Source organism: Lithobates pipiens, unplaced genomic scaffold (assembly GCF_037356315.1).
Source record: "Lithobates pipiens isolate NorthernLeopardFrog02 unplaced genomic scaffold, aLitPip1_a1.2 Scaffold_24, whole genome shotgun sequence".
Classification (NCBI taxonomy): Eukaryota; Metazoa; Chordata; class Amphibia; order Anura; family Ranidae; genus Lithobates; species Lithobates pipiens.
In genome coordinates this window covers 12,888,431-12,910,185 of record NW_027507786.1, presented here as the reverse complement: position 1 = coordinate 12,910,185, position 21,755 = coordinate 12,888,431, and the positions used below count along the sequence as shown (strand labels likewise).

Genomic DNA, 21,755 nt, shown 5'->3' with positions numbered 1-21,755 from the left:
CCTAAGGTTTGACCTCCATATTATATGGTTTTGGTAAATCTGAAGGAAAAAAAAATCTGCAGAAAATCTGATAGTGTGTATGGTGCTTTACACTGAAATACTGCTTGAATAGGAAGCAATGGGGGGCACCAAGGAATACCATTGCTGTAGAAAAAAATAGATGCCCCTACCTGCTGCAGATGCTGTGCAGTGGATAGATGTGTTATATTGCTACAAACCCCGCTAGTGTGAATGTGGTCCTAGGGCCCCAAGGCCATGAATCCCATAGCATTTCCTACCTCCGATCGCCATGTTGCTTTGAACATCTCTATAAAGCCGTTTACTAATTTCTGTTGCAGAAACAAAAACAGGAAGACAGCGGTACAAAAAGACAGCGCTCTTCAGTCTTCAGCATTTGTCCAGCGGCCCATGCTGAGAAATCTATTAGACTTCAATTTTCGAGAACATTATCGTTGGCGCTTTATATCCATTATGGCTTATTTATGGCTGTCCAGCTCGCTCTTGGCTTCTATCCACTAGAAAACATGCTATATAGAGGGTCAAGCATTCTGGTATCTCTCCCGCAGCCTCGTGTGATCCACGGGCCGAGGCCAAGTTGTTCCCGAGCATCTCCGCCATAGCGCCATTTCTTCAAGGTGCAGGAATACTCTAGACGCATATTACATTATGATTAAAGGTTTACAATTGTAGGAGCTGAGAGCTGGTGTGGTCCTCAGGACCCTGGTCTATATCGTCTGAACACTGGACATATACATGGAAACACAATCACCAGAATCTCATATAATCATTATTGTGTTAATGTTACTTCAAAGGAAAGTACATTTTTCTTTTAAAAAACGGTGGCTTTCATTGACACAATCCCTGGCGATTAGTGATGAGCTTAAGTTCAGGCCTGGGTTTGGTCTGAGCCCAAATTTATCCAAACGAAGAAGTCGGCTGTCATTGCTGGCCCAATGAGTTACAAGAGGGAGCTTCTCCGCCCCATTAATGATGTATGCAAAGGGGCAGGAATGCCTGTGACAATATTGACCTAATATTGTCACATGGTCATATAAGGTCATTTACCTTGATGGCCAAGTGGCATTATTTACCCAATATGGCAACAAGGCCATAAAAAAAGACACATTGACCTTATATGACCTGAAGCAATATATCGGGCTTAGTGTGCTGGGACTTTCCTGCCAACCAGATGTCAACTTCCTGTCCTAGATAGATAGGCAGAAATATAGACTCCCTGATTACTAGACACCTTAGTAAAACGGGGGGAACACAAAGTGATGTCTCTGCAATATATTACTCCATGATTGTAAATCAAATAGATACTGTAGCTTAATGGGGGAAAAAAAGAAAGATAGATAGATAGATAGATAGATAGATAGATAGATAGATAGATAGATAGATAGATAGATAGAGTAACTTAATGGAGAGAAAGAAAAAGTTTATATAGGAAGGAAAGAAGGAAGGAAGATAGGAAGGAAGGAAGATAGGAAGGACAGAAGGAAGGAAGGAAGAAAAGAAAGAAAAGTAGAAAAAAAAAGTAGAAAAGAAAGAAAGAAAGAAACAGAGGAAGGAAGGAAAGAAAGAATAAGAAAGACAGAAAGAAAAAAACAAACGAAAGAAAGAAAGATAAGAAAGAAAGAAAAAAAAGAGGAAGGAAAGAAAGAAAGAAAAAGAAAAGAAAGAAAGAAGGAAAGAAAGAAAGGAACGAAAGACAAAAATAGAGGAAGGAAGAAAGGAAGAAAAAGAAATAAAGATAAGAAAGAAAGAAAAAAAAATAGAGGAAGGAAGTAAGAAAGAAGAAGAAATAAAGAACAAAAGAAAGAAAGAAAGAAAGAAAGAAACAAACAAACAAAAGTAGATAGAGCAATCTAATGGAGAGAAAAGAAGGAAGGGATATAGAAAGGAAGGAAAGAAAGAAAGAAAGAAAGAAAGGAAGAAAGAAAGAAAGAAAAGTAGAAAAATAGATAGATAGATAGATAGATAGATAGATAGATAGATAGATAGAAAACAATTATATAGGAAGAAAAGAAGGAAGGAAGATAGAAAGGAAGGAAAGAGATAAAGATAGGAAAGAAAAGTAGATAAATATGAGAAAGAAAGAAAGAAAGAAAGAAAGAAAGAAAGAAAGAAAGAAAGAAAGAAAGAAAGAAAGAAAGAAAGAAAGAAAAGTAGATAGATAGAGTAACCTAATGAGAGAGAAAAAAAAATGATATAGGAAGAAAAGAAGGAAGGAAGATAGAAGGAAGGAAAGAAAGAAAAGTAGATAGATATGAGAGAGAAAGAAAGAAAGAAAGAAAGAAAGAAAGAAAGAAAGAAAGAAAGAAAGAAAGAAAGAAAGAAAGAAAGAAAAAGAAAAAAGAAAGGAAAAAAGAAAAAAAGAAAGGAAAAAAGAAAGAAAAAAAGTAGATAGATATGACATAGATAGATAGATAATGTGATGGAGAGCTATGAGAAAGGAAGGAAGGAAGGAAGGAAGGAAGGAAAGAAAGAAAGAAAGAAAGAAAGAAAGATAGATATGAGATAGATATACAGACAGACAGATCCCCCCTCTGATTTCTCCACTCCTTTGTAAACAGGTGAACACTGATACTTCACTATAATCTATTACCCCGGGACTGTAAATCAAACTCCCGTTAGGTGCTGGTGATGGATGGCCAGTCCCACGGCGCACGTCTTCTCCTGGCTTCCGTCTTCCCCTCTGCTGGGCTGGAGATGAGTAAGTCCGGGATAATCACCATCTTCTATCCATTTAAAAAAAAAACCTGAGATTGCATTTATGAAATATTAAAGTGGCAGGGCAGAATCGCGAGCATTAATCTTCACGTGGAGATTACGGTATGGATCTTAATTTCACTCCCGCCATAGATTTACCATTTTTAGTTCTTCGGTGCTGATGGCTCTGAAATGTCTCTTTTTTTTTCTTTCTAAATATTTTCAATCACATTTGTCAAACTGTCTCAAAGTTTGTTCCCTTGGCTGTTTCTGGAAAACAGAGTTTAACTGCATGAAAATCTTGTAGCATAATTGAAGGACGTCTGATTGAATAGGATCGTGAATGTGAGCGGACATATTAAGAAGTGGGATCTCGGTGGAACCAACCCACAAAGTGGATGTGATAGGTGGCCCCTGTATATGTAGAGCCAGAAGTCGGGGCTAGACCAAGCTGTAAAGTGGGCATGACTGGGCATATGGATGAGGAAAGTGGGCAAATGGAATGCAGACCTTTGTCAGGGTCCAGGACCATAATGTTGGTAAGTATGCAGTTGACCTCCTTCAGTTGGTCTGCTTTAAGTGTCTTTTTCCCTTCAGTACTGGATCAAATACATCAAACATATTTAAATGAAAAACCTGTCTGAACAAAATCCACTCGATACAGACCTGAGGCCCTTATAGAGTTGTATAGATCAGTCCTACAAGGAGAATCAAGGAAGAGGGACGGACAAAGGAATTTGGTTCCAAAGAGGGACAGTTGGAAATTTTGGCTACAAAACTGTGCAACAAAATTTTTACACTTACCATTTGTGAAAACACAATCCCTATAATAATATGGGGCAAGAATGACACTAACTGATTGATTCACTGAAAATGCGGATCTACTAAAAATGATTATTGTGTTATAAAACATATACAGTTGTGTGAAAAAAGTATTTGCCCCCTTTCTGCTTTTTTATTTATTTGCATATTTTTCACACTTAAATGACTCAGATCATCAAACAAATTTTATTATTACACAAATATAACCCGAGTAAATACAAAATGCAGTTTTTTAAATGATGATTTCCTTTATTAAGGCAAAAAAAGCTGTCCAAACCTGCCTGGCTTTATGTAAAAAAGTAATTGCCCCCTAAACCTAATAACTGGTTGTGCCACCCTTGGCGGCAACAACTGCAATCAAGCGTTTGCGATAATTGGCAATGAGTCTTTCACATCGCTGTGGAGCAATTCTGGCCCACTCTTTGCAGAATTGTTTTAATTCAGCCACATTGGGAGGGTTTTCCAGCATGAACGGCCTGTCTAAGGTCATTATACAGCATCTCAATTAGATTTAAGTCCGGGCTTTGACTATGCCACTCCAAAACCTAAATTTTGCTTTGCTTGAACCAATTGGTGGTGGACTTGCTGGTGTGTTTCAGATCATTGTCCTGCTTCATAGCCCAAGTGCACTTGAGCTTGAGGTCACAAACTGATGGCCGGACATTCTCCTTTAGGATTTTCTGGTAGAGCTCAGAATTCATGGTTCCATCAATTATGGTAAGTCGTCCAGGTCCTGAAGCTACAAAGCAGCTCTGGACCATCAGACTACCACCACCATGTCTGACTGTTGGGATGTTCTTGTTATGATGAAATGCTGTATTAGTTTTATGCTAGATGTAACGGGACGCACACCTTCCAAAAAGTTAAATTTTTGTCTCATCAGTCCACAGAATATTTGCCTAAAAGTTTTGGGGATAATCAAGATGTTTTTTGGTCAATGTGAGAGGAGCCTTTTTGGTCATCAGTGGCTTTGGCCTTGGAACTCTCCCATGGAGGCCATTTTTGCCCCGTCTCTTTCTTATTGTTGAATCCATGAACATTGATCTTACCTGAGGCAAGTGAGGCCTGCAGTTCTTTAGATGTTGTCCTGGGTTCTTTTATAAACTCCTGGACGAGTCGTCGTCATGCACTCTGAGTAATTTTTGTAGGCCAGCCAACTCCTAAGAAGGTTCCCCACTGTTCCAAGTTATCTTGATTTCTGGATAATGGCTCTCCCCATGGTTCACTAGAGCTCCAAAGCTCCAGAAATGGCTTTGAAACCCTTCCTAGACTGATACATGTACATTACTTTGTTTCAAATCTGTTCTTGAATTTTTTTCGATTCTGTCATGATATGTGTCCTTTTTATGATCTGTAAGTGCCGGTTCACACAGGGGCGACTCAGATCCGACTTCAAGTCGCCCCTAGTCGCCTCAGGTCGCACAACATGTAGAAATCAATGTAAGTGAATGAGAGCTGTGTAATGCACACTATTGAAGTCGCTCCGACTTCAGAAAAGGTTCCTGTACTACTTCAATCCGACTTGTAGGCGACTGGTACCCATTGATTTCAATGGAGGTCGCCTCCAAGTCGGATCTCCGTCTATACGGAGGTGACTCTCAGAGAATTATCAGCTCTCAAAAGGAGTTCCCCCCTGAGAGCTCATTCTCTGATTGGCCACTGGCCTGGGGCGACTTAAAGTAGTGTTGTAAGTCGTGTCCAAGTCACGTCCAAGTCACGTCCAAGTTGCCTCCAAAAGTCGTGTTGCCCCTGTGTGAACCGAGCCTCAGCGTGCTTCACTTTGTCATACAGCTTCTATTTATTTGATTTCTTGATTCAACAGGTCCGGCAGTAATCAGGCCTGGGTGTGGCAAGTGAAATTGTACTTTAGCTTTCCAAAAAATTGTGGTTAATCACAGTTCATTCATGATTCAACATGGGAGGTGGCAATTACTTTTTCCCATAGGGCCAGGCAGGTATGAACATCTTTTTTTCTCTTAATAAGTGAAATAATAATTAAAAAATGCATCTCGGATTTATTTGGGTTATCTTTGTGTAATATTAAAATTTTGTGTGATGATCTGAATCATTTACGTGTAAGCCCTTGTACACATGGTCGGACATTCCGACAACAAAATTCGTCGGATTTTGTCCAAAACTGGTGTTGCATACACACGGTCGGACAAAGTTGTCAGAAAATCCGATCGTTCAGAACGTGATGACGTAATTTCGTTACGACAGGACTACGTTCAGACTAGTAGCCAATAGCTTTGGTGTAGGAATTTGATCTGAGCATGCGTGGCACTTTGTCCGATCGGAATTCTCTAAAAACGATCGGACAAAGTCCGAGCGGATCATGTTATCGGAGAATTTTATAGCCCAGCTCTCAAACTTTGTCCGTCGGATATTCAGACGGAAACAGTCCGATGGAGCCCACATGCGGTCAGATTATCCGACAACGCGGTCCGATCGGACATTTTCCGTCAGGAATATCCGATCGTGTGTACAAGAAATATGCAAAAAAAATAAAAAATCAGGAAGGGGGCAAATACTTTTTCATACAATTGTATACACTGCCTAACCATCGAGAAAACCTATCCCAAGCCATAGAAGACTGAAAAGCTCATTTGCATCAGGAGACATTTCCATAATTCTCCGGAGACATTCACGGTTTATTTATAGGAATTATCTATAATAACTCCTTTGTCATTGAATGAGCAGATCAAGTAATGCCGATGTTTTCCCTCTCCAACATTCGATGCACGTGTAAAACAAAGACCGTGTACAACGCACCTGAGCGAGGGGCTGGGGTCCAACCAACCAAGTGATTATTCCAGCAAGGCACCGGTGTCAGTGTAACCAAATGAATAACACACGCTTCTAATAGAACAATTAACCCCTGTCATCTGGGGCACGTTTCACGGGTCAGGACTGGTATATGGTGGGGTGACTCCATTGGCACTCGGCGCTCAGGTCGTATGATGAAACTGCACTCTGTGATTAGCTACCATATCATTAGTGTATGCTAATTATATCCAGAAACAATGTGCAACCTCAAGAGCTACAGGGCTGTTTTTCATTACTCTGTCTCCCATGGGTCTTTTAAAGGGAACCCCCCACAGAGCAAAATGCCTATCGGATGAGGTTCAGATGGAAGCTGACTTGAGATCATGGTAAATGTCCAGAACAGCTCCCCACAGAGGACGTGGAGGAACATCCAGTCCCCCATCTCCTCTGTGATAAATGGTTTTATCCAGGGTTTTTTTTTCTCAAAGAATAGGTGCAGGAACCCCTCCCTTCTGACGCACCCTTTGTCTCTGCCCCTTACCCACCTCTGAGCACCATCCCTTGGCTCCACCCCCTATCCTCCTCCCAGTACCGCCTCTTTTAGAGAATACAGAGAATCATTTTGTGCTACTAAGTCATTTCATTTGTATGGAATTTGATAGACCCCCACCCCAGCAACAGTAGACCGCATCAGCAACAACAGACCTGACCCCAGCAACAATAGACTCCCAGCAGCAACAACAGATCTACCAGCAGCCAGCATCAATAGACCGTCCAGCAACAATAGAATCTCCAGAAGCCAGCAACAATAGACCTCACCCTCAACGGTAGGACCCTCCCAGTAACAACTGACCCTCCAGTAACAAGAGACCCCCCCCCCACCAGCAACAATATACCTAAACCATTAACAATAGACACCCACACAAAAATAGAACCACAGCAGCGGCATTAGATCCCCCAGCAGTCAGCATCAATAGACCCTCCAAGCATTCCTTTGTCATAAAATACAAAAAGTGCTGGAGGTGCCAGAACCGCAGTCCCCCGCCTTTCCCCGCGCTCCTGCTTAAAAAAAAAAAGCCCTGGTTTTATAACTTCTGGTTTCAGAGCTGTAATTCCATGGCCGGCACAGCCAGGGAAGCAGCTAACCAAGCATGATCTGTGTTTAGTTAGCTGTTTGAGAGGGCAGGGGGTACATCAGGGGGTCGAGTAGACCCCTGATGTCTTATTAGCTGTAACCTGCTCAAAGCTATCACATGGGGGCTTGTTTGCCCACTTGCCATAGCAATGAGGTTAAAAGAAAAAGAAAAATGTAAAAAGTGTTAAAAAAAAAAAAGTTATTAAAATAAAAATAGCATACAAAATGTACAGCAAGTAGTTAAAGAGATTGGTAGAAACTGGTGCAAAGGTGTTAACCACTTAAGGACTGAGCCTCTTTTTTAGATGTGTTGTTTACAAGTTAAAAACAGTTTTATTTGCTAGAAAATTACTTAGAACCCCCAAACATTATATATTTTCTTTTTCGAACACCCTAGAGAATAAAATGGCGGTCACTGCAATACTTTCTGTCACACCGTATTTGTGCAGCACCAAAAAAGGCCCTCAGCTCCTAATTTTCATGTTGATGGGCTGACAACACATATGACTTTATGGGCTGAAATCACCAGAAATGGAATCCTGCCCGGTTGCCTTTCACAAAACTACTGAATCCCTCCCCTTGCCTTATCACCATAGAGAATAATCTTTGAGATAATATGGCCACGTGACCAGCCTGAGCTCATCACTATTCCTTAACTAAGCTAAGGTGATGTAGCCTTTTCTGTCCTCAACCTGCTAGGATACACATCATGTAGACCTCCATCTGTTTTAGGTCTGATGCCATGTCTTCCACACTGCATGTTTCTATAGTACTGGGAGATCTTGTGGAAGTTCGGTACCTATGGCCCTGGAGCCTTTTGGGATGCGTGTCATGTATCCCAGGAATCTATGAGTGGTAACTTTAACCAGCGACGTGTTATATGGAAGACATATCGCCAGATCTCAGTCTGCCATGCACAAGGTCATCGGTGAAGCAAACATCAGGAAGGAATAGCCATCTCCCAGTGATAAATAGATGGTGAAATGGGATGGGACATGCAACAGATGAGCAGCAGGGGAGAGCAGGAAAACTCAATTCTGGCTTCGCAACTCGTAAGTATGTGTATGCATTAAATCGTAACAGCATATGGGGGATCATTTTCATTGGCAGCAGGAAAGGTCCATGTTAACAGACCAAAAGCAAGCATGGAGAAATCCATGTGCGTGTTAACTTCAGAAACCTTCTGTAGTGTGTGCATGCCTAGTGTTAATTCTGGCTGCTGTCCCCTTCCTCTGCTCACTGAGTCACTTCTGATTGTTGATGCCAGTGGACTCCAAACTGTGGCCCTTTGCTTGCTTTTATCCAACCCTTAGGTCATTATTCCCCCCACGCTGTCAGCAACAGTGGAGTAAAGTTCTTGCCACGGACACCGGCAATGGGGTACTGGTCCTCCTACTGATACTAATGATGGGGCACTAATACTCCTAATGACAGTGTGGGTGGCACAGTGGTATAGTGGGTAGCACTGTTGCCTAGCAGTAAAAAGGGTCGCTGGTTCAAATCCCAACCATGACACTACCTGCCTGGAGTTTGCATGTTCTTCCTGTGCCCGTGTAGGTTTCCTCCCACACTCCAAAGACATGCAGGAAGGTTAATTTGCTTCTGTCCAAAATTGGCCCCTAGTATATGAATGTGAGTTGGGGACCTTGGATTGTAAGCTCCTTGAGGGTAAGGTGCAATCTATGTGTGGAGCACTGTGGAAATTGATGGTGCTATATGGGTACCTTAAATAAGTAATGATAAAATAGATGAGCATCTTAATGAGACACAATGTACAGGGATAGGAACCATTGTAGACACTCAAACAGGTAATGTCTTTATTCAACCTTACTAACTATGTAAATAATGATGGCGCACTAGTCTTTCCAATAAAACCAATGATGGGGCAGTATTAGGTCCAATGAGGGAGGCACTATTTTTTACAATGAGGGGGGTACTCTGACAGGCCATAGTTTACCCCCACTGACACCAGGACATTTTCTTCTCCCACTGGCCACAGTCTGGCTCCCCCTGAAGTTTGAAGGGCAGTAAACTGGCCCTTTGTTTAGAAAGTCTGGGGACCCCCTGGTTTATGCCAACACCATGGAATCCCAAGGGATGGCCCTGCCCCCCTCCAGTACACATCAGGTGATTGACAGCCTCAGGTGTGCATGTTTCCCTGTGAGACTGTGTAGAGGGGTGTGTGCCTATTTCCACCACTTGTATCTCATATTACAATCAGCTCCATGCTGTGCAGTATATGACATCAGATGCCCTCCCCCTGCCTTCTGGAGCTCAGAAATATGCAGTAAATTCTGGACTTTGAACTGATATAGAGAAGAGAAGACTTCAGACAAACAGGTACAACTTATGTAAGATAATTTGTTTCATCTCTGTGTATCACCCAAGGCCAGTCACTTCACTGGGTATATCTAAAGGGGTTATAACCACTTTAAGGTTGACACACACTTTGGGCTTTAAAACTGACTGTTGATATTACTTACATTGCTGAACTGCGAGAGATCATAGACCAGTAGTTTGCAGAAACAATAGGCTAAGTGTGTCTGTTCCCTAGCATAGCCCCTCTTACAGATTTCCCCAAATCAACAGCATTCTAGTACCTAATAAATGTCCTTTATATTATTCTCATTCGTTGTTCTAATGTATTTCTATGTATCCACACAACGCTGTGATATTTTCTTCTGCACACAATCCCCTGGCAGTTGGAAGGTTCCTCAAGAAGCTCTCCAACTTCAATACTGCCAGCTATTAATTGTCATTAATTGGAGTCAATCGCCATTCTTACAAAGCAATCATGAATAATTTTCCCATGTGGCTCTATTGTGTGTTTTGCAGTCAGTCGGTGAAAGGAAAAAAAAAAATCAATTCTGTCTTGATTTTCATTTTCCCGGAACGATGCCTTCATAACAGAAAAGGGACCTGGATAATAAGAGAAGTATATACAGCATAATGTAAATGCTGAGGTATATAAGCATATTGAATTTCTACAAAGTTCCATGACCAAGGACCATGGACAAAACCTCAAACAATCTATAGCGGTCACTGAACCATGAGGTCAGTCTTGTGCCCTTACCAGCGATGGGATAATCTGCTTGGATTCGATTTGGCGAACACTTTAGAAAAATATATGAACCTCAATAAAGTCAATTGAAATTTACTTCTCTCTTAGTACTTAAGGCTAATGCCGCATACACACGATCAGAATTCTCGTCAGAAAAAGCTCTGATGGTTTTCCCAACGGAATTCGGCTCAAGCTGTCTTGCCCACACACGGTCGCACCAAATTCCGATCGTTTAGAACACGGTGACGTACAACACGTACGACGGGACTAGAAAAAGGAAGTTCAATAGCCAGTAGCCAATAGCTTCTGTCTCGTAGTTCAATCTGAGCGTGCGTGATTTTTGGCGTGTCGGAATTGCATACACACGATCGGAATTTCCGATAGAAAGTTTTTCTGTTGGGAAAATTGAGAACATGTTATCAATTTTTGGCTGGCGGAAATTCGGACAGCTAAATTCCGATGGAGCCTACACACGGTCGCATTTTCCGATGAAAAGCTCTCATCAGTCTTTTTCTGGCCGGAATTCCGATCGTGTGTACGCCGCATTATAGGCATGGGATGGTCAAACAGAAAATACGGGTAGCTGGGCATTGCCAGGGGGATATGTACCAATGCAAAAAAAAAAAATTTTAAATGCCGTCCAGGGGAAACAACTCCTTTAGTTAAAGGGGTTGTAAAGGTAAATGTTTTTTCACCTTAATGCATTCTATGCATTAAGGTGAAAAAACATCTCACACTGCTGGCGCCCCCAGTCCCCCCGTTTTACTTACCTGACCCCTCGAAAATCCCGCGCTCGCCCCCGCCGTCCTCTTCGCCGCTCAGCCTGGCCGCTGATTGGCTGGAGTGGATGGATTGAAAGCAGCGCAGCCATTGGCTCGCGCTGCTGTCAATCACATCCAATGACGCAGCGCGCCGGGGGGCGGGGCCTTGTGATACAGCGAGCGGCTATAGCCGCCGGCTGTATCACGGGAGCGCGCCCGCAGTGCTTCTCACCAATGCGAGGGAGCTCGCATTAACGTGAGAAGCACCTGCGGGAGGAAGCAGAGACAGCCGCCGAGGGACCCCAGAAGAGCAGGTTCGGGGCCACTCTGTGCAAAACGAGCTGCACAGTGGAGGTAAGTATGACATGTTTGTTATTTTAAAAAAATAAAAATTTTTACTTTACAACCCCTTTAAGCTCTGATGCCGCGTACACACGATCGGAATTTCGTACAGCAAAAGACCGATGAGGGCTTTTCATCAGAAACTGCGACCGTGTGTAGGCTCCATCGGAATTTAGCTGGCCAAATTCCCGCCAGCAAAAATTTGATAGCATGTTCTCAATTTTCCCGATGGAAAAACTTTCTATCGGAAATTCCGATCGTGCGTATGCAATTCCGATGTGCAAAAAATCACGCATGCTCAGATTCAACTACGAGATGGAAGCTATTGGCTACTAGGTATTGAACCTCCTTTTTCTAGTCACGTCGAACGTGTTGTAAGTCACCGCGTTCTTGGCGGTCAGAATTTGGTGTGACCGTGTGTAGGCAAGACAGTTTGAGCAGAATTCTGTTGGAATTCCGTCAGGAAAACCATCAGAGCTTTTTCTGACGAGAATTCCGATCGTGTGTACGTGGCATAAGAATGCAGAATTCCTTTAACTTACATTGCAGGATGTACTAAAGCAAAAGAGGCACATAGAAAAATAATAAAAATGTTATTAGATACTAAATGACATTTCCCTGACTGATTTTTTTTTCTAATGGCATAGGAACCCCTAAAATCATACAAATACCACAGGGGAAATCATGCCTCTCAAGCTGTGGAATGCTGTCCTCCACTGTGGGCACCCGGTTGAGTGGCCGTTCCTGGAACTTGTTCGCCCTCAAAGTAGACACTAGTGAAAAGGCGACGGTCCCACATCAGTGACGTCACTTCCTTCAAAAGCTCTTATTAAGGCAAGACAGTGCACTTTAAAAACCTCAGTCTAAGATAACCGCCCCTTTTAATGCATTTCATCCAATTGGTGTAGACATCTCTACGATTAAGCCCAGTTGGGTGAAATGCATTGGAGAGTTGGACCTTCTAGGTGGGGATTCCATGTGACTTTTGATAAAAGTGACGTCATCAGTGCCCAGCCTCCATTCTTTCAAAAGGAATGGGGAGCCCTGGGGGACACAGACCAATGTAAAAACAAAAATCCTTTCAGCGGAAGTTAGGTCTTTTAATAAAGCTTAAAGGGTAACATTAAAAAATGCAAAATTTCTTTGAAATAACATGCTCGGGGGGGTGCCTTAAATCTGCCTATAAAGTGAGACACCTGTCCTGGTCAGGGGTCAGGCTCAGAGACCAAAAGCTATAGCAGTAGAGGCTCCCACCAACCAGCAGGAAGCGTACATAAGCAGGTTACCCTGGTGGATGATGTCGGCTCTCCCGGGGTGTGGGGTCTAAGCATTAACCAGTGTTCCCCAGAGCTCCTGATGGTGGAGATGGGTTTAGTATCAGGTCACAGTCCTCAGGCTTGCCCCACCAGGAGGAAACGTACACAAGCAGGTCACCCTGGTGAATGATGTTGGCTCTCCCGAGGTGTGGGGTCTAAGCATTAACCAGTGTTCACCAGAGATCCTGATGGTGGAGATGGGTTTAGTATCAGGTCACAGTCCTCAGGCTTGCCCCACCAGGAGGAAGCATACACAAGCAGCTCACCCTGGTGGATAATGTTGGCTCTTCCAAGGTGTGGGGGTCTAAGCCTTAACCAGTGTTTACCAGAGCTCCTGATGGTGGAGATGGATTTAGTATCAGGTCAGAGTCCTCAGGCTTGCCCCACCAGGAGGAAGCATACACAAGAAGGTCACCCTGGTGGATGATGTCGGCTCTCCCGAGGTGTGGGGTCTAAGCATTAACCAATGTTCTCTAGAGATCCTGATGGTGGAGATGGGTTTAGTATCAGGTCAGAGTCCTTAGGCTTGCCCCACCAGGAGGAAGCATACACAAGAAGGTCACCCTGGTGGATGATGTCGGCTCTCCCGAGGTGTGGGGTCTAAGCATTAACCAATGTTCACTAGAGATCCTGATGGTGGAGATGGGTTTAGTATCAGGTCAGAGTCCTCAGGCTTGCCCCACCAGGAGGAAGCGTACACAAGAAGGTCACCCTGGTGAATGATGTTGGCTCTCCCGAGGTGCGGGGTCTAAGCATTAATCAGTGTTCACCAGAGCTCCTAATGGTGGAGATGGGTTTAGTATCAGGTTGCAGTCATCAGCATTTCCCCACCAGGAGGTGAGCAAGCCGGGGTCCAGTAGCAGATATAGCAGGTATGGATCAAGCAGAAGTGTAGTCAATAAACAAGCCAAAGGTCACTAACAAGCGGTCGCAGGATGGGATTAAGCAGCAGCATAGTTGAGAAACAAGCCAAGGTCAATAACAAATGGTAGTGAAGATAAGGACAGCTACAGGTACGCAAAGGAGCAAAATATGGACTGCAGCACAATAACCTGGGAAACAGGAAGTGGAGAGACATGACTTACATCAGGAAGTTCATGGGAGGAGCAAAGGGTTCAAGGTTCACTAGAAGCAAGAAACAATGCAAAATTGTCCTAAGAGATCCCACAAGGAGCTGAACCATGAACACGTTCATGATAATCCAATGCAGCTGTGTAGATAAGCCCAAGCACTAGACATTACTAGCTTATAATACACCAAGATGCACAGTTTGGGGAAGGGTAAGTGAACACAAAACATAACAGATACCCATACATCACTGAATGCTGAATTAGGTCAAATCGATAATATGATGGATAAGCCAAAGCGTCCTTAGATTACTCAACCTGAGAGTGATCTAGACCTGGTCAATGGTACAGGAGGGCACAGAAGCTACAGAGGACAGAGTGAGGGTTGTCAGATTGTGTAAATAACATACAGTGACATCATAATGTCTTACTTCCATGGATCTACAGGATGTGACATAGTGACTTCACAAAGTACATCACCCTGGTGCCCAACCTGTGGCCCTTTGGTATATGATGGGCAGCCCTCAGACCTCAGCAGTCTGTAGTGGGAACATTGATTGGGGTAACAACATTGATCTCTACTAGCCTCATATAACCTCTTCCCAGTTTTGTATTGTCTTCTGCAGCATCTCCCCACCAACATTGTATCCTCTCCTCACTCTCTGACACTCATTTCCTCTATTAGGTCTGCAGTCCCTGACACTCCTCTCCAGCATTACATATAATGAATGTTATGATGATGTTGGGGGCTGCATTTGAGGCCCCCTTCAGCTCATAAGTTGACAACCACTGGTATATACAATAATGCACAACAATGACAGCAATCTGTACAAGTGGAATATCGAAATATATCAAAGCAGATTCAGCAAAACGCCAAAGTGTCTATTCAGCATGTAAAATTGTATCAGGTATCTAGCGCCAGTAAAAATCATTAGAAACAAATTTATTTCCTGTGTTTATGTAGAACTAACAAATAATGAAGTGCTTTACACACCGTTCCCTGTCACCCAAAGGAGCTTGCAATCTAATGTTCCCATCCAACTGAGGACGTGCGTACAGCAGAAGCACATTCATCGTTTACCAATGAACCTGCCTGTACATTTTTGGGTTGTGAGTGGAAACCAGAGCATTGGGAAGGAAAATATATAGCACGAGTATACAATATATACAATAATATATATATACAGTGGTGTGAAAAAGTGTTTGCCCCCTTCCTCATTTCCTGTTCCTTTGCATGTTTGTCACACTTAAGTGTTTCGGAACATCAAACCAATTTAAACAATAGTCAAGGACAACACAAGTAAACACAAAATGCAATTTGTAAATGAAGGTGTTTATTATTAAAGGTGAAAAAAAATCCAAACCATCATGGCCCTGTGTGAAAAAGTGATTGCCCCCTAAACCTAATAACTGGTTGGGCCACCCTTAGCAGCAACAACTGCAACCAAGCGTTTGCGATAACGTGCAATGAGGCTTTTACAGCGTCCTGGAGGAATTTTGGCCCACTCATCTTTGCAGAATTGTCCTAATTCAGTTACATTAGAGGGTTTTCGAGCATGAACGGCCTTTTTAAGGTCATACCACAACATCTCAATAGGATTCAGGTCAGGAATTTGGCTAGGCCACTCCAAAGTCTTCATTTTGTTTTTCTTCAGCCATTCGGTGGTGGACTTGCTGGTGTGTTTAGGATCATTGTCCTGCTGCAGAACCCAAGTTCGTTTCAGCTTGAGTACACGAACAGATGGTCGGACATTCTCCTTCAGGATCTCTTGGTAGACAGCAGAATTCATAGTTCCTTTTATCACGGCAAGTCTTCCAGGTCCTGAAGCAGCAAAACAGCCCCAGACCATCACACTACCACCACCATATTTTACTGTTGGTATAATGTTCTTTTTATGAAATGCAGTGTTCCTTCTACGCCAGATATACTTGGACACACACCTTCCAAAGAGTTCCACTTTTGTCTCATCGGTCCACAGAATGTTGTCCCAAAAGTCTTGGGGATCATCAAGATGTGTTGTGGAGAAATTGAGACGAGCTTTGATGTTCTTTTTGCTCAGCAGTGGTTTTCTCCTTGGAACTCTGCCATGCAGGCCATTTTTGCCCAGTCTTTTCCTGATGGTGGAGGCATGAACGCTGACCTTAACTGAGGCAAGTGAGGCCTGCAGTTCCTTGGACGTTGTTGTGGGGTCTTTTGTGACCTCTTGGATGAGTCGTCGCTGCGCTCTTGGGGTAATTTTGGGCGGACGGCCACTCCTGGGAAGGTTCACCACTGTTCCATGTCTTCACCATTTGTGGATAATGGCTCTCACTGTGGTTCGCTGGATTCCCAAAGCTTTGGAAATGGCTTTATAACCCTTTCCAGACTGATAGATCTCAATTACTTTCTTTCTCAATTGTTCCTGAATTTCTTTGGGTCTCGGCATGATGTGTAGCTTTTAAGGATCTTCTGGTGGACCTTACTGTGTCAAGCAGCTCCTATTTAAGTGATGCCTTGATTGTGAAGAGGTGTGGCAATAATCAGGCCTGGGTGTGGCTAGAGAAATTGAACTCAGGTGTGGACAACCACAGTTATAGTATGTTTTAACAAGGGGGGCAATCACTTTTTCACACAGGGCCATGATGGTTTGGATTTTTTTTCACCTTTAATAATAAACACCTTCATTTACAAATTGCATTTTGTGTTTACTTGTGTTGTCCTTGACTATTGTTTAAATTGGTTTGATGTTCCGAAACACTTAAGTGTGACAAACATGCAAAGGAACAGGAAATGAGGAAGGGGGCAAACACTTTTTCACACCACTGTATATACAATATAATAAATATACAGCATACAAGCTCTGCTCAAAGAGTGTCCCTGCCCTGGACTGAAGGCAGGATCCCAGTGCTGTAAGACAACAAATCGCTTGCAATTGCAATTTACATGAGAACACAAGTCTAACTAAAAAGCAGGATTTGGGTTTTTAAGAAAGGAACTACTAAAACCGCATAACACAAACAGCTACCCTGTTTCCCCAAAAATAGGACCTAGCGTGATTGTCGGTGATGGCTGCAATATAAGCCCTACCCCCCAAATAAGCCCTACCCTGTTTCCCTGCAAATAAGCCCGACCCTAAAAATAAGACCTACAAGGACTTTAACTAGGGCTTATTTGGGGGGGTAGGGCTTATATTGCAGCCATCACCGACAATCACGCTAGGTCTTTTTTTCGGGGGTAACAGGGTATGATGTTTAGCACAACATAGGACATCACATATTGATGATTGCATTTCCCTTGAATGAGTTTTGCCAGTGACGTGGATCTCTGCTCATATGCACCCCTGTCGGTGTGTGGTGACTCTGCAGCAGTCAAGGCGCCACCTTAGCATGTTCCACCTCTGGTACCATGTCCCGGCCGCCACCCAACCTAAGCAAAAGATGAGCAGCCCAAGCTCTATCATCCAACCTGTCAGCCACAGAAGAGGGTGTGAGCTCGGACACCAAACCCGGCAGACAGTAACCCATGAACTGTATTGTTGACGCTGAACTGGAGCCACTCACCGGCAGATCCTCCACCTGCCTGCCCTTGGCCACCTTGCTGACCCGCTGAGGCCCAATACATACACAGAACATAGCCGCAACTAGGTCTCACTCAGCCTAAAATGGTTAAAACCAACAGGCAGCAGATAGGGTTGCCACCTTTTCTTCAAGCCAAACCCGAACACTTTAGCGGCCTGGGACGCCTTTGGGTGCCCCAAGTATAGTAGTAATGTGGCAAACAGTGGGTGTGGCCAAAGTGCTCTTGCTGACATAATTGCTCTGCCCCCCCCCCCCAGTGATGCCAAACCTGCCCCCTCAGACAGCCTCCCTGGTGGCAACAGATTTAGTTACTTGGGGAGCCACAGCCTGGTCTGAATAATGTATCCGGCAGTGGCTGCCCATCCATTAGGGGCACCCAGGACCTGTCCCCTCTATCCAAGCCACCCCCTATATGAATAATGGATAGATTCATGCATAAATCTATTTACGGCCTCAGCAGCCACCCCCTATGCATGCGTCCGCTCCATTTCAGGGTGCCTGAATTACAGCGGCGGGGGCGGGGAGTGTTTTTTTTTTAAGCAACCGATTACAGTCATAGGCTCTAATAGGCTTCAAAATAGGGTGGGCTCAGAGTGCAGAGCGTTGCGCCACGAGCCCACCCAAGTGTTACAACAGCGAATGAATATGAACACTGATCCTCAAAACGGCCAATCAGAAGCAGGTCTGAGACCCGTTTTCCGAGAGAAGACTTCTGATTGGCCGTCGAGGAGGAGGGAGAAAAAACGGAAGCCACCGATGGCCGTGGAGAGCAGAGGAAGGGAAAGCTGTCGCCGCCGAGCAAGGGAAGCCACCAGTGAAGCTCTGCATGGATGGGGTACGTGCACCAGACCTGCTCGTTGACCGACCGACTGGGGGTTGTTACTGATTGCCACCCCCAGGTAAATCCTGGACAAGTGGCAACCCTAGCAGCAGGTCATAGCTACAATTATAATATATATATATGGATCTTCATGTACAGATATGAGAAACTTCACATAGTTACCAAAAGGATTGCAATTATTTTACATAAGGAGAACTTGTATTTTAGGTTTACAAGACCTTTAATATACAGCCAGGCAGCCTGTTGCTTTGGATACATTGAGAACTCTATTCCTGTGGTCAGTCCTGCTGTGCGCGGCGTGGAGTAATTACAGTGGCACACTGATAAACAATGTTATTAGCCTATCGAGGTCAAACAAACCTCCCACGCAAGTACTTTCCAATCTGGCTTCAAAAAGTGCAACAAACTTACACCATGTTCCCCATAGGTCAACATTCAATTTAGACCTCGACTCAGAAGAGCCCTGTCATTTTCTGCACAGATATATCTAATCATTTGGAGAAATCATTTACCGCATTCGCAGTGCAACAAAAGGACTCGGCCGCCGTCTACAAAGACCTTCCCCAGTTCGCCGCAGAAAGCGCGGCCGGTAATCATAAGACGTAGGTGTGTAAAAGGTGAGCCTGAAACCCGGGTCCTTACCTTCGCAGTAAGTCGGGTCGCCCTGCACCGGCACAAAACCGTTTCGACATTCGCACGTGGCTTTTGTGATCTCGTTCCGACATGCCGAGTTTTCTCCACACTGATATCCATCGGCACAGAAATCATATCCTGGAATGAGAAGGAAAATACGTTTATTAAAGGTGAATTCCGGGAAGATATAAAAGATACAAAAGAATGCAATTCCTTAAAGTGACTCGAAAGTTAAAGAGGGGGATCTTCTGAGGGTTCTCCACTGGTGATCTTGGCTCCTTCTCCCCTGTGTCTGCCCCCCACCCCCCCCACCCCCCCCCCACAGCAAGCTTTTGATATGAGGGCAGATGTGCAGTCTGCCATCCTGAGGCATGCTGTGTGCAGCCATTGACACGCGCAGCGCGGCTCAGCCCCGCCCCATGCTCTCTACTCACAGGACTTGACTGACAGCAGGGGGGGAGCCAATGGCTTCCACTGCACTCAGCCAAGCTTGTGTGAGTGGGGAGAGAGGAGAGGAGACCGGCAGATGTACACAGCGCTGGATCAATACAGGACTTAGGTAAGTATTGGGCGGGGGTGGTGCAAGTGGAAAAACATTTTTTTTTATTCTACCTTAATGCAGGGAATGCATTAAGGTAAAAATGTTTTACCTTCAGAACCATTCTCCCTGCATGAAGGTAAAAAACTTGCTTTTGACACTTGCTGTGTCCCCCCCCCCCCCCCTCCCCAACACTTATCTGAGTCCTGTATTGATCCAGCGATATGCCCGGCTTTTTCTCTTACCTCTCCGTGCTCTCCGAGGCTTCACTGAAACCTGCAGGAGCCATTGGCTGCTGCTGCTGTGAGTCAAACCTTGTAAGAAGGGAGCAGGGTGTGTCGCTGAGCTACGCTGCATGTATCTATGGATGCACACAGCCCAGCTTGAGAGCGCCCTCCCACTTATGCCCCCATAGAACACAGCTTGCTATGGGGGCACATACAGAAGAGGAGATTGCCGGTGGAGAACACCAGAAAAGAAGGTAAGGGGCTGTTCTGTGCAATACCATTGCACAGAGCAGGTAAGTATGACATGTGAGAGGTATTAATACATTATTGTAATAGTCTCCTCCCACCTTTCTTCATCAAGATGTAATTTGTTGGACAATTAGACAATTATTCAAGCAGTTACAGAATATATATTTTTTTGCAATGGTCTGGACAGGACTCAGTCTTTTCAATATCCTGTTTGCTTGACCGGTGGCTGCTATGCTCTCTCCTTGACCTGGACCACTGGTCATATAATGGCCCCTCTGTAGCTTTTCCTTTCCTTTCAAAGACATAAATATTCTTTGCTGCGGGAGGACTCCCGGTCTGTCACTCCCAGTTTAACTGACTCACACGTCATAAGTGCCCTGGTCTGCACCATCCATTCACACCAGCACAATCTTAAGGTAAATGCCCTCCCACCACTCCACCCATCACTAATTCTAATTCATCATGGGACTTGATCACAGAGGGCATGAAATCAAACAGCTTTCATCCCATTGCTCAGAACTGAAGCTCAGGTCTCTGCAGTGCACACCTGCCCTAATCAGAAAGGCTGCAAGAAGACTGCTTGTCAGGGCCTGGATCTGAACCCACAAACTTTGCTGTGTCTGACAATGTCTCTTCTTGCTGAGCCACCTGGGATGCTGGGCAGCTCCCTAGACAAACCCTCAGATAATCTTGCCTTGTACCTTGTTTTCCATGAACTTTGAACTATTTGCTCCTCTCATGAGCATCCTATTTTAGCCATGCCTTTGCACTTGTTTGCCAGATTATTGTTATTTCTCCAGCCAATATCTTGCTCTTGTCTCTCCTGCTGCTGTCTGCATCTCCGCCACCAATCGTTACCAACATTTGACTTGTTCCTCGACTATGCTTCTGCTTGTTCCCAACCTGAGACCCCATGTTACCGACCTTTGGCTTGTTTACTGACTACGCTTCTGCTTGATTTCAACCTGCAACCACATGTTACCGACCTTTGGCTTGTTTACTGACTGCGCTTCTCCTTGATCCCTACCTGCTATATATATATGCTACTGGACCCTGGCTTGCTCATCTCCTGGTGGGGCATGACCTAGTACTAACCCATTTCCACCATCAGGAGATCTGGTGAACACTGGTTAGTACTTAGAGCCTGTACCTTGTGTGAGCCTGCGTCATCTACCAAGGTGACCTGCTCGATCCCTAATCCAGCTGGTTGGTGGGAGCCTCACTACTGCTATAGATACTGGTCTCCGAGCCTGACCCAAGACCACAACATTGCTAGACATAATCTGTGCCCTACCAACAAGTTAGTCTCTTAGCTCCTTAGCTCTCTTAGCTCCTGCCCTCAATAGAGTTTTTTCTGACTATGGCTTCTGACTATCCATACCCTGGATTATTTGTCCTAGGATTGTCTATGCTTACTCTTATCAGAGAATGACCTTCGCTGGTTCCACACAATGAGCAAGGTTCCTGCTCTACAGTACATGCTGGCAAGTGATACGCTATCCTACTTGGACTGCGGCTGTTTTCTAAAGGAAGTGAACTGTAATACACGCGTTTCATTTTGAGGCACCTGGAACCATCTCTATTATTATGACTAAGATGAAGGACATTGATTGTAGAAACTATATGAAAAAATTCAGAACATGCCAAAGGGTTCACAAACATTTTCTCACAATCAAGGCTTTCTTAGTAACATGAATAGTTTTTTTTTTTTTATGAATTCTTTGCAC

General features: G+C 44.2%; 1 protein-coding gene across 1 annotated transcript in view; it reads right to left on the bottom strand.

Moving 5' to 3' along the window:
• The window catches only part of NELL1 (neural EGFL like 1), a 1,213,537-nt gene that overhangs the window by 662,415 nt on the left and 529,367 nt on the right, over positions 1-21,755 (bottom strand). The window contains exon 12 of the mRNA XM_077453437.1: positions 19,024-19,152. Coding sequence (XP_077309563.1) covers positions 19,024-19,152 — 129 coding nt within the window. The remainder of the gene's footprint in view (positions 1-19,023; positions 19,153-21,755) is intronic.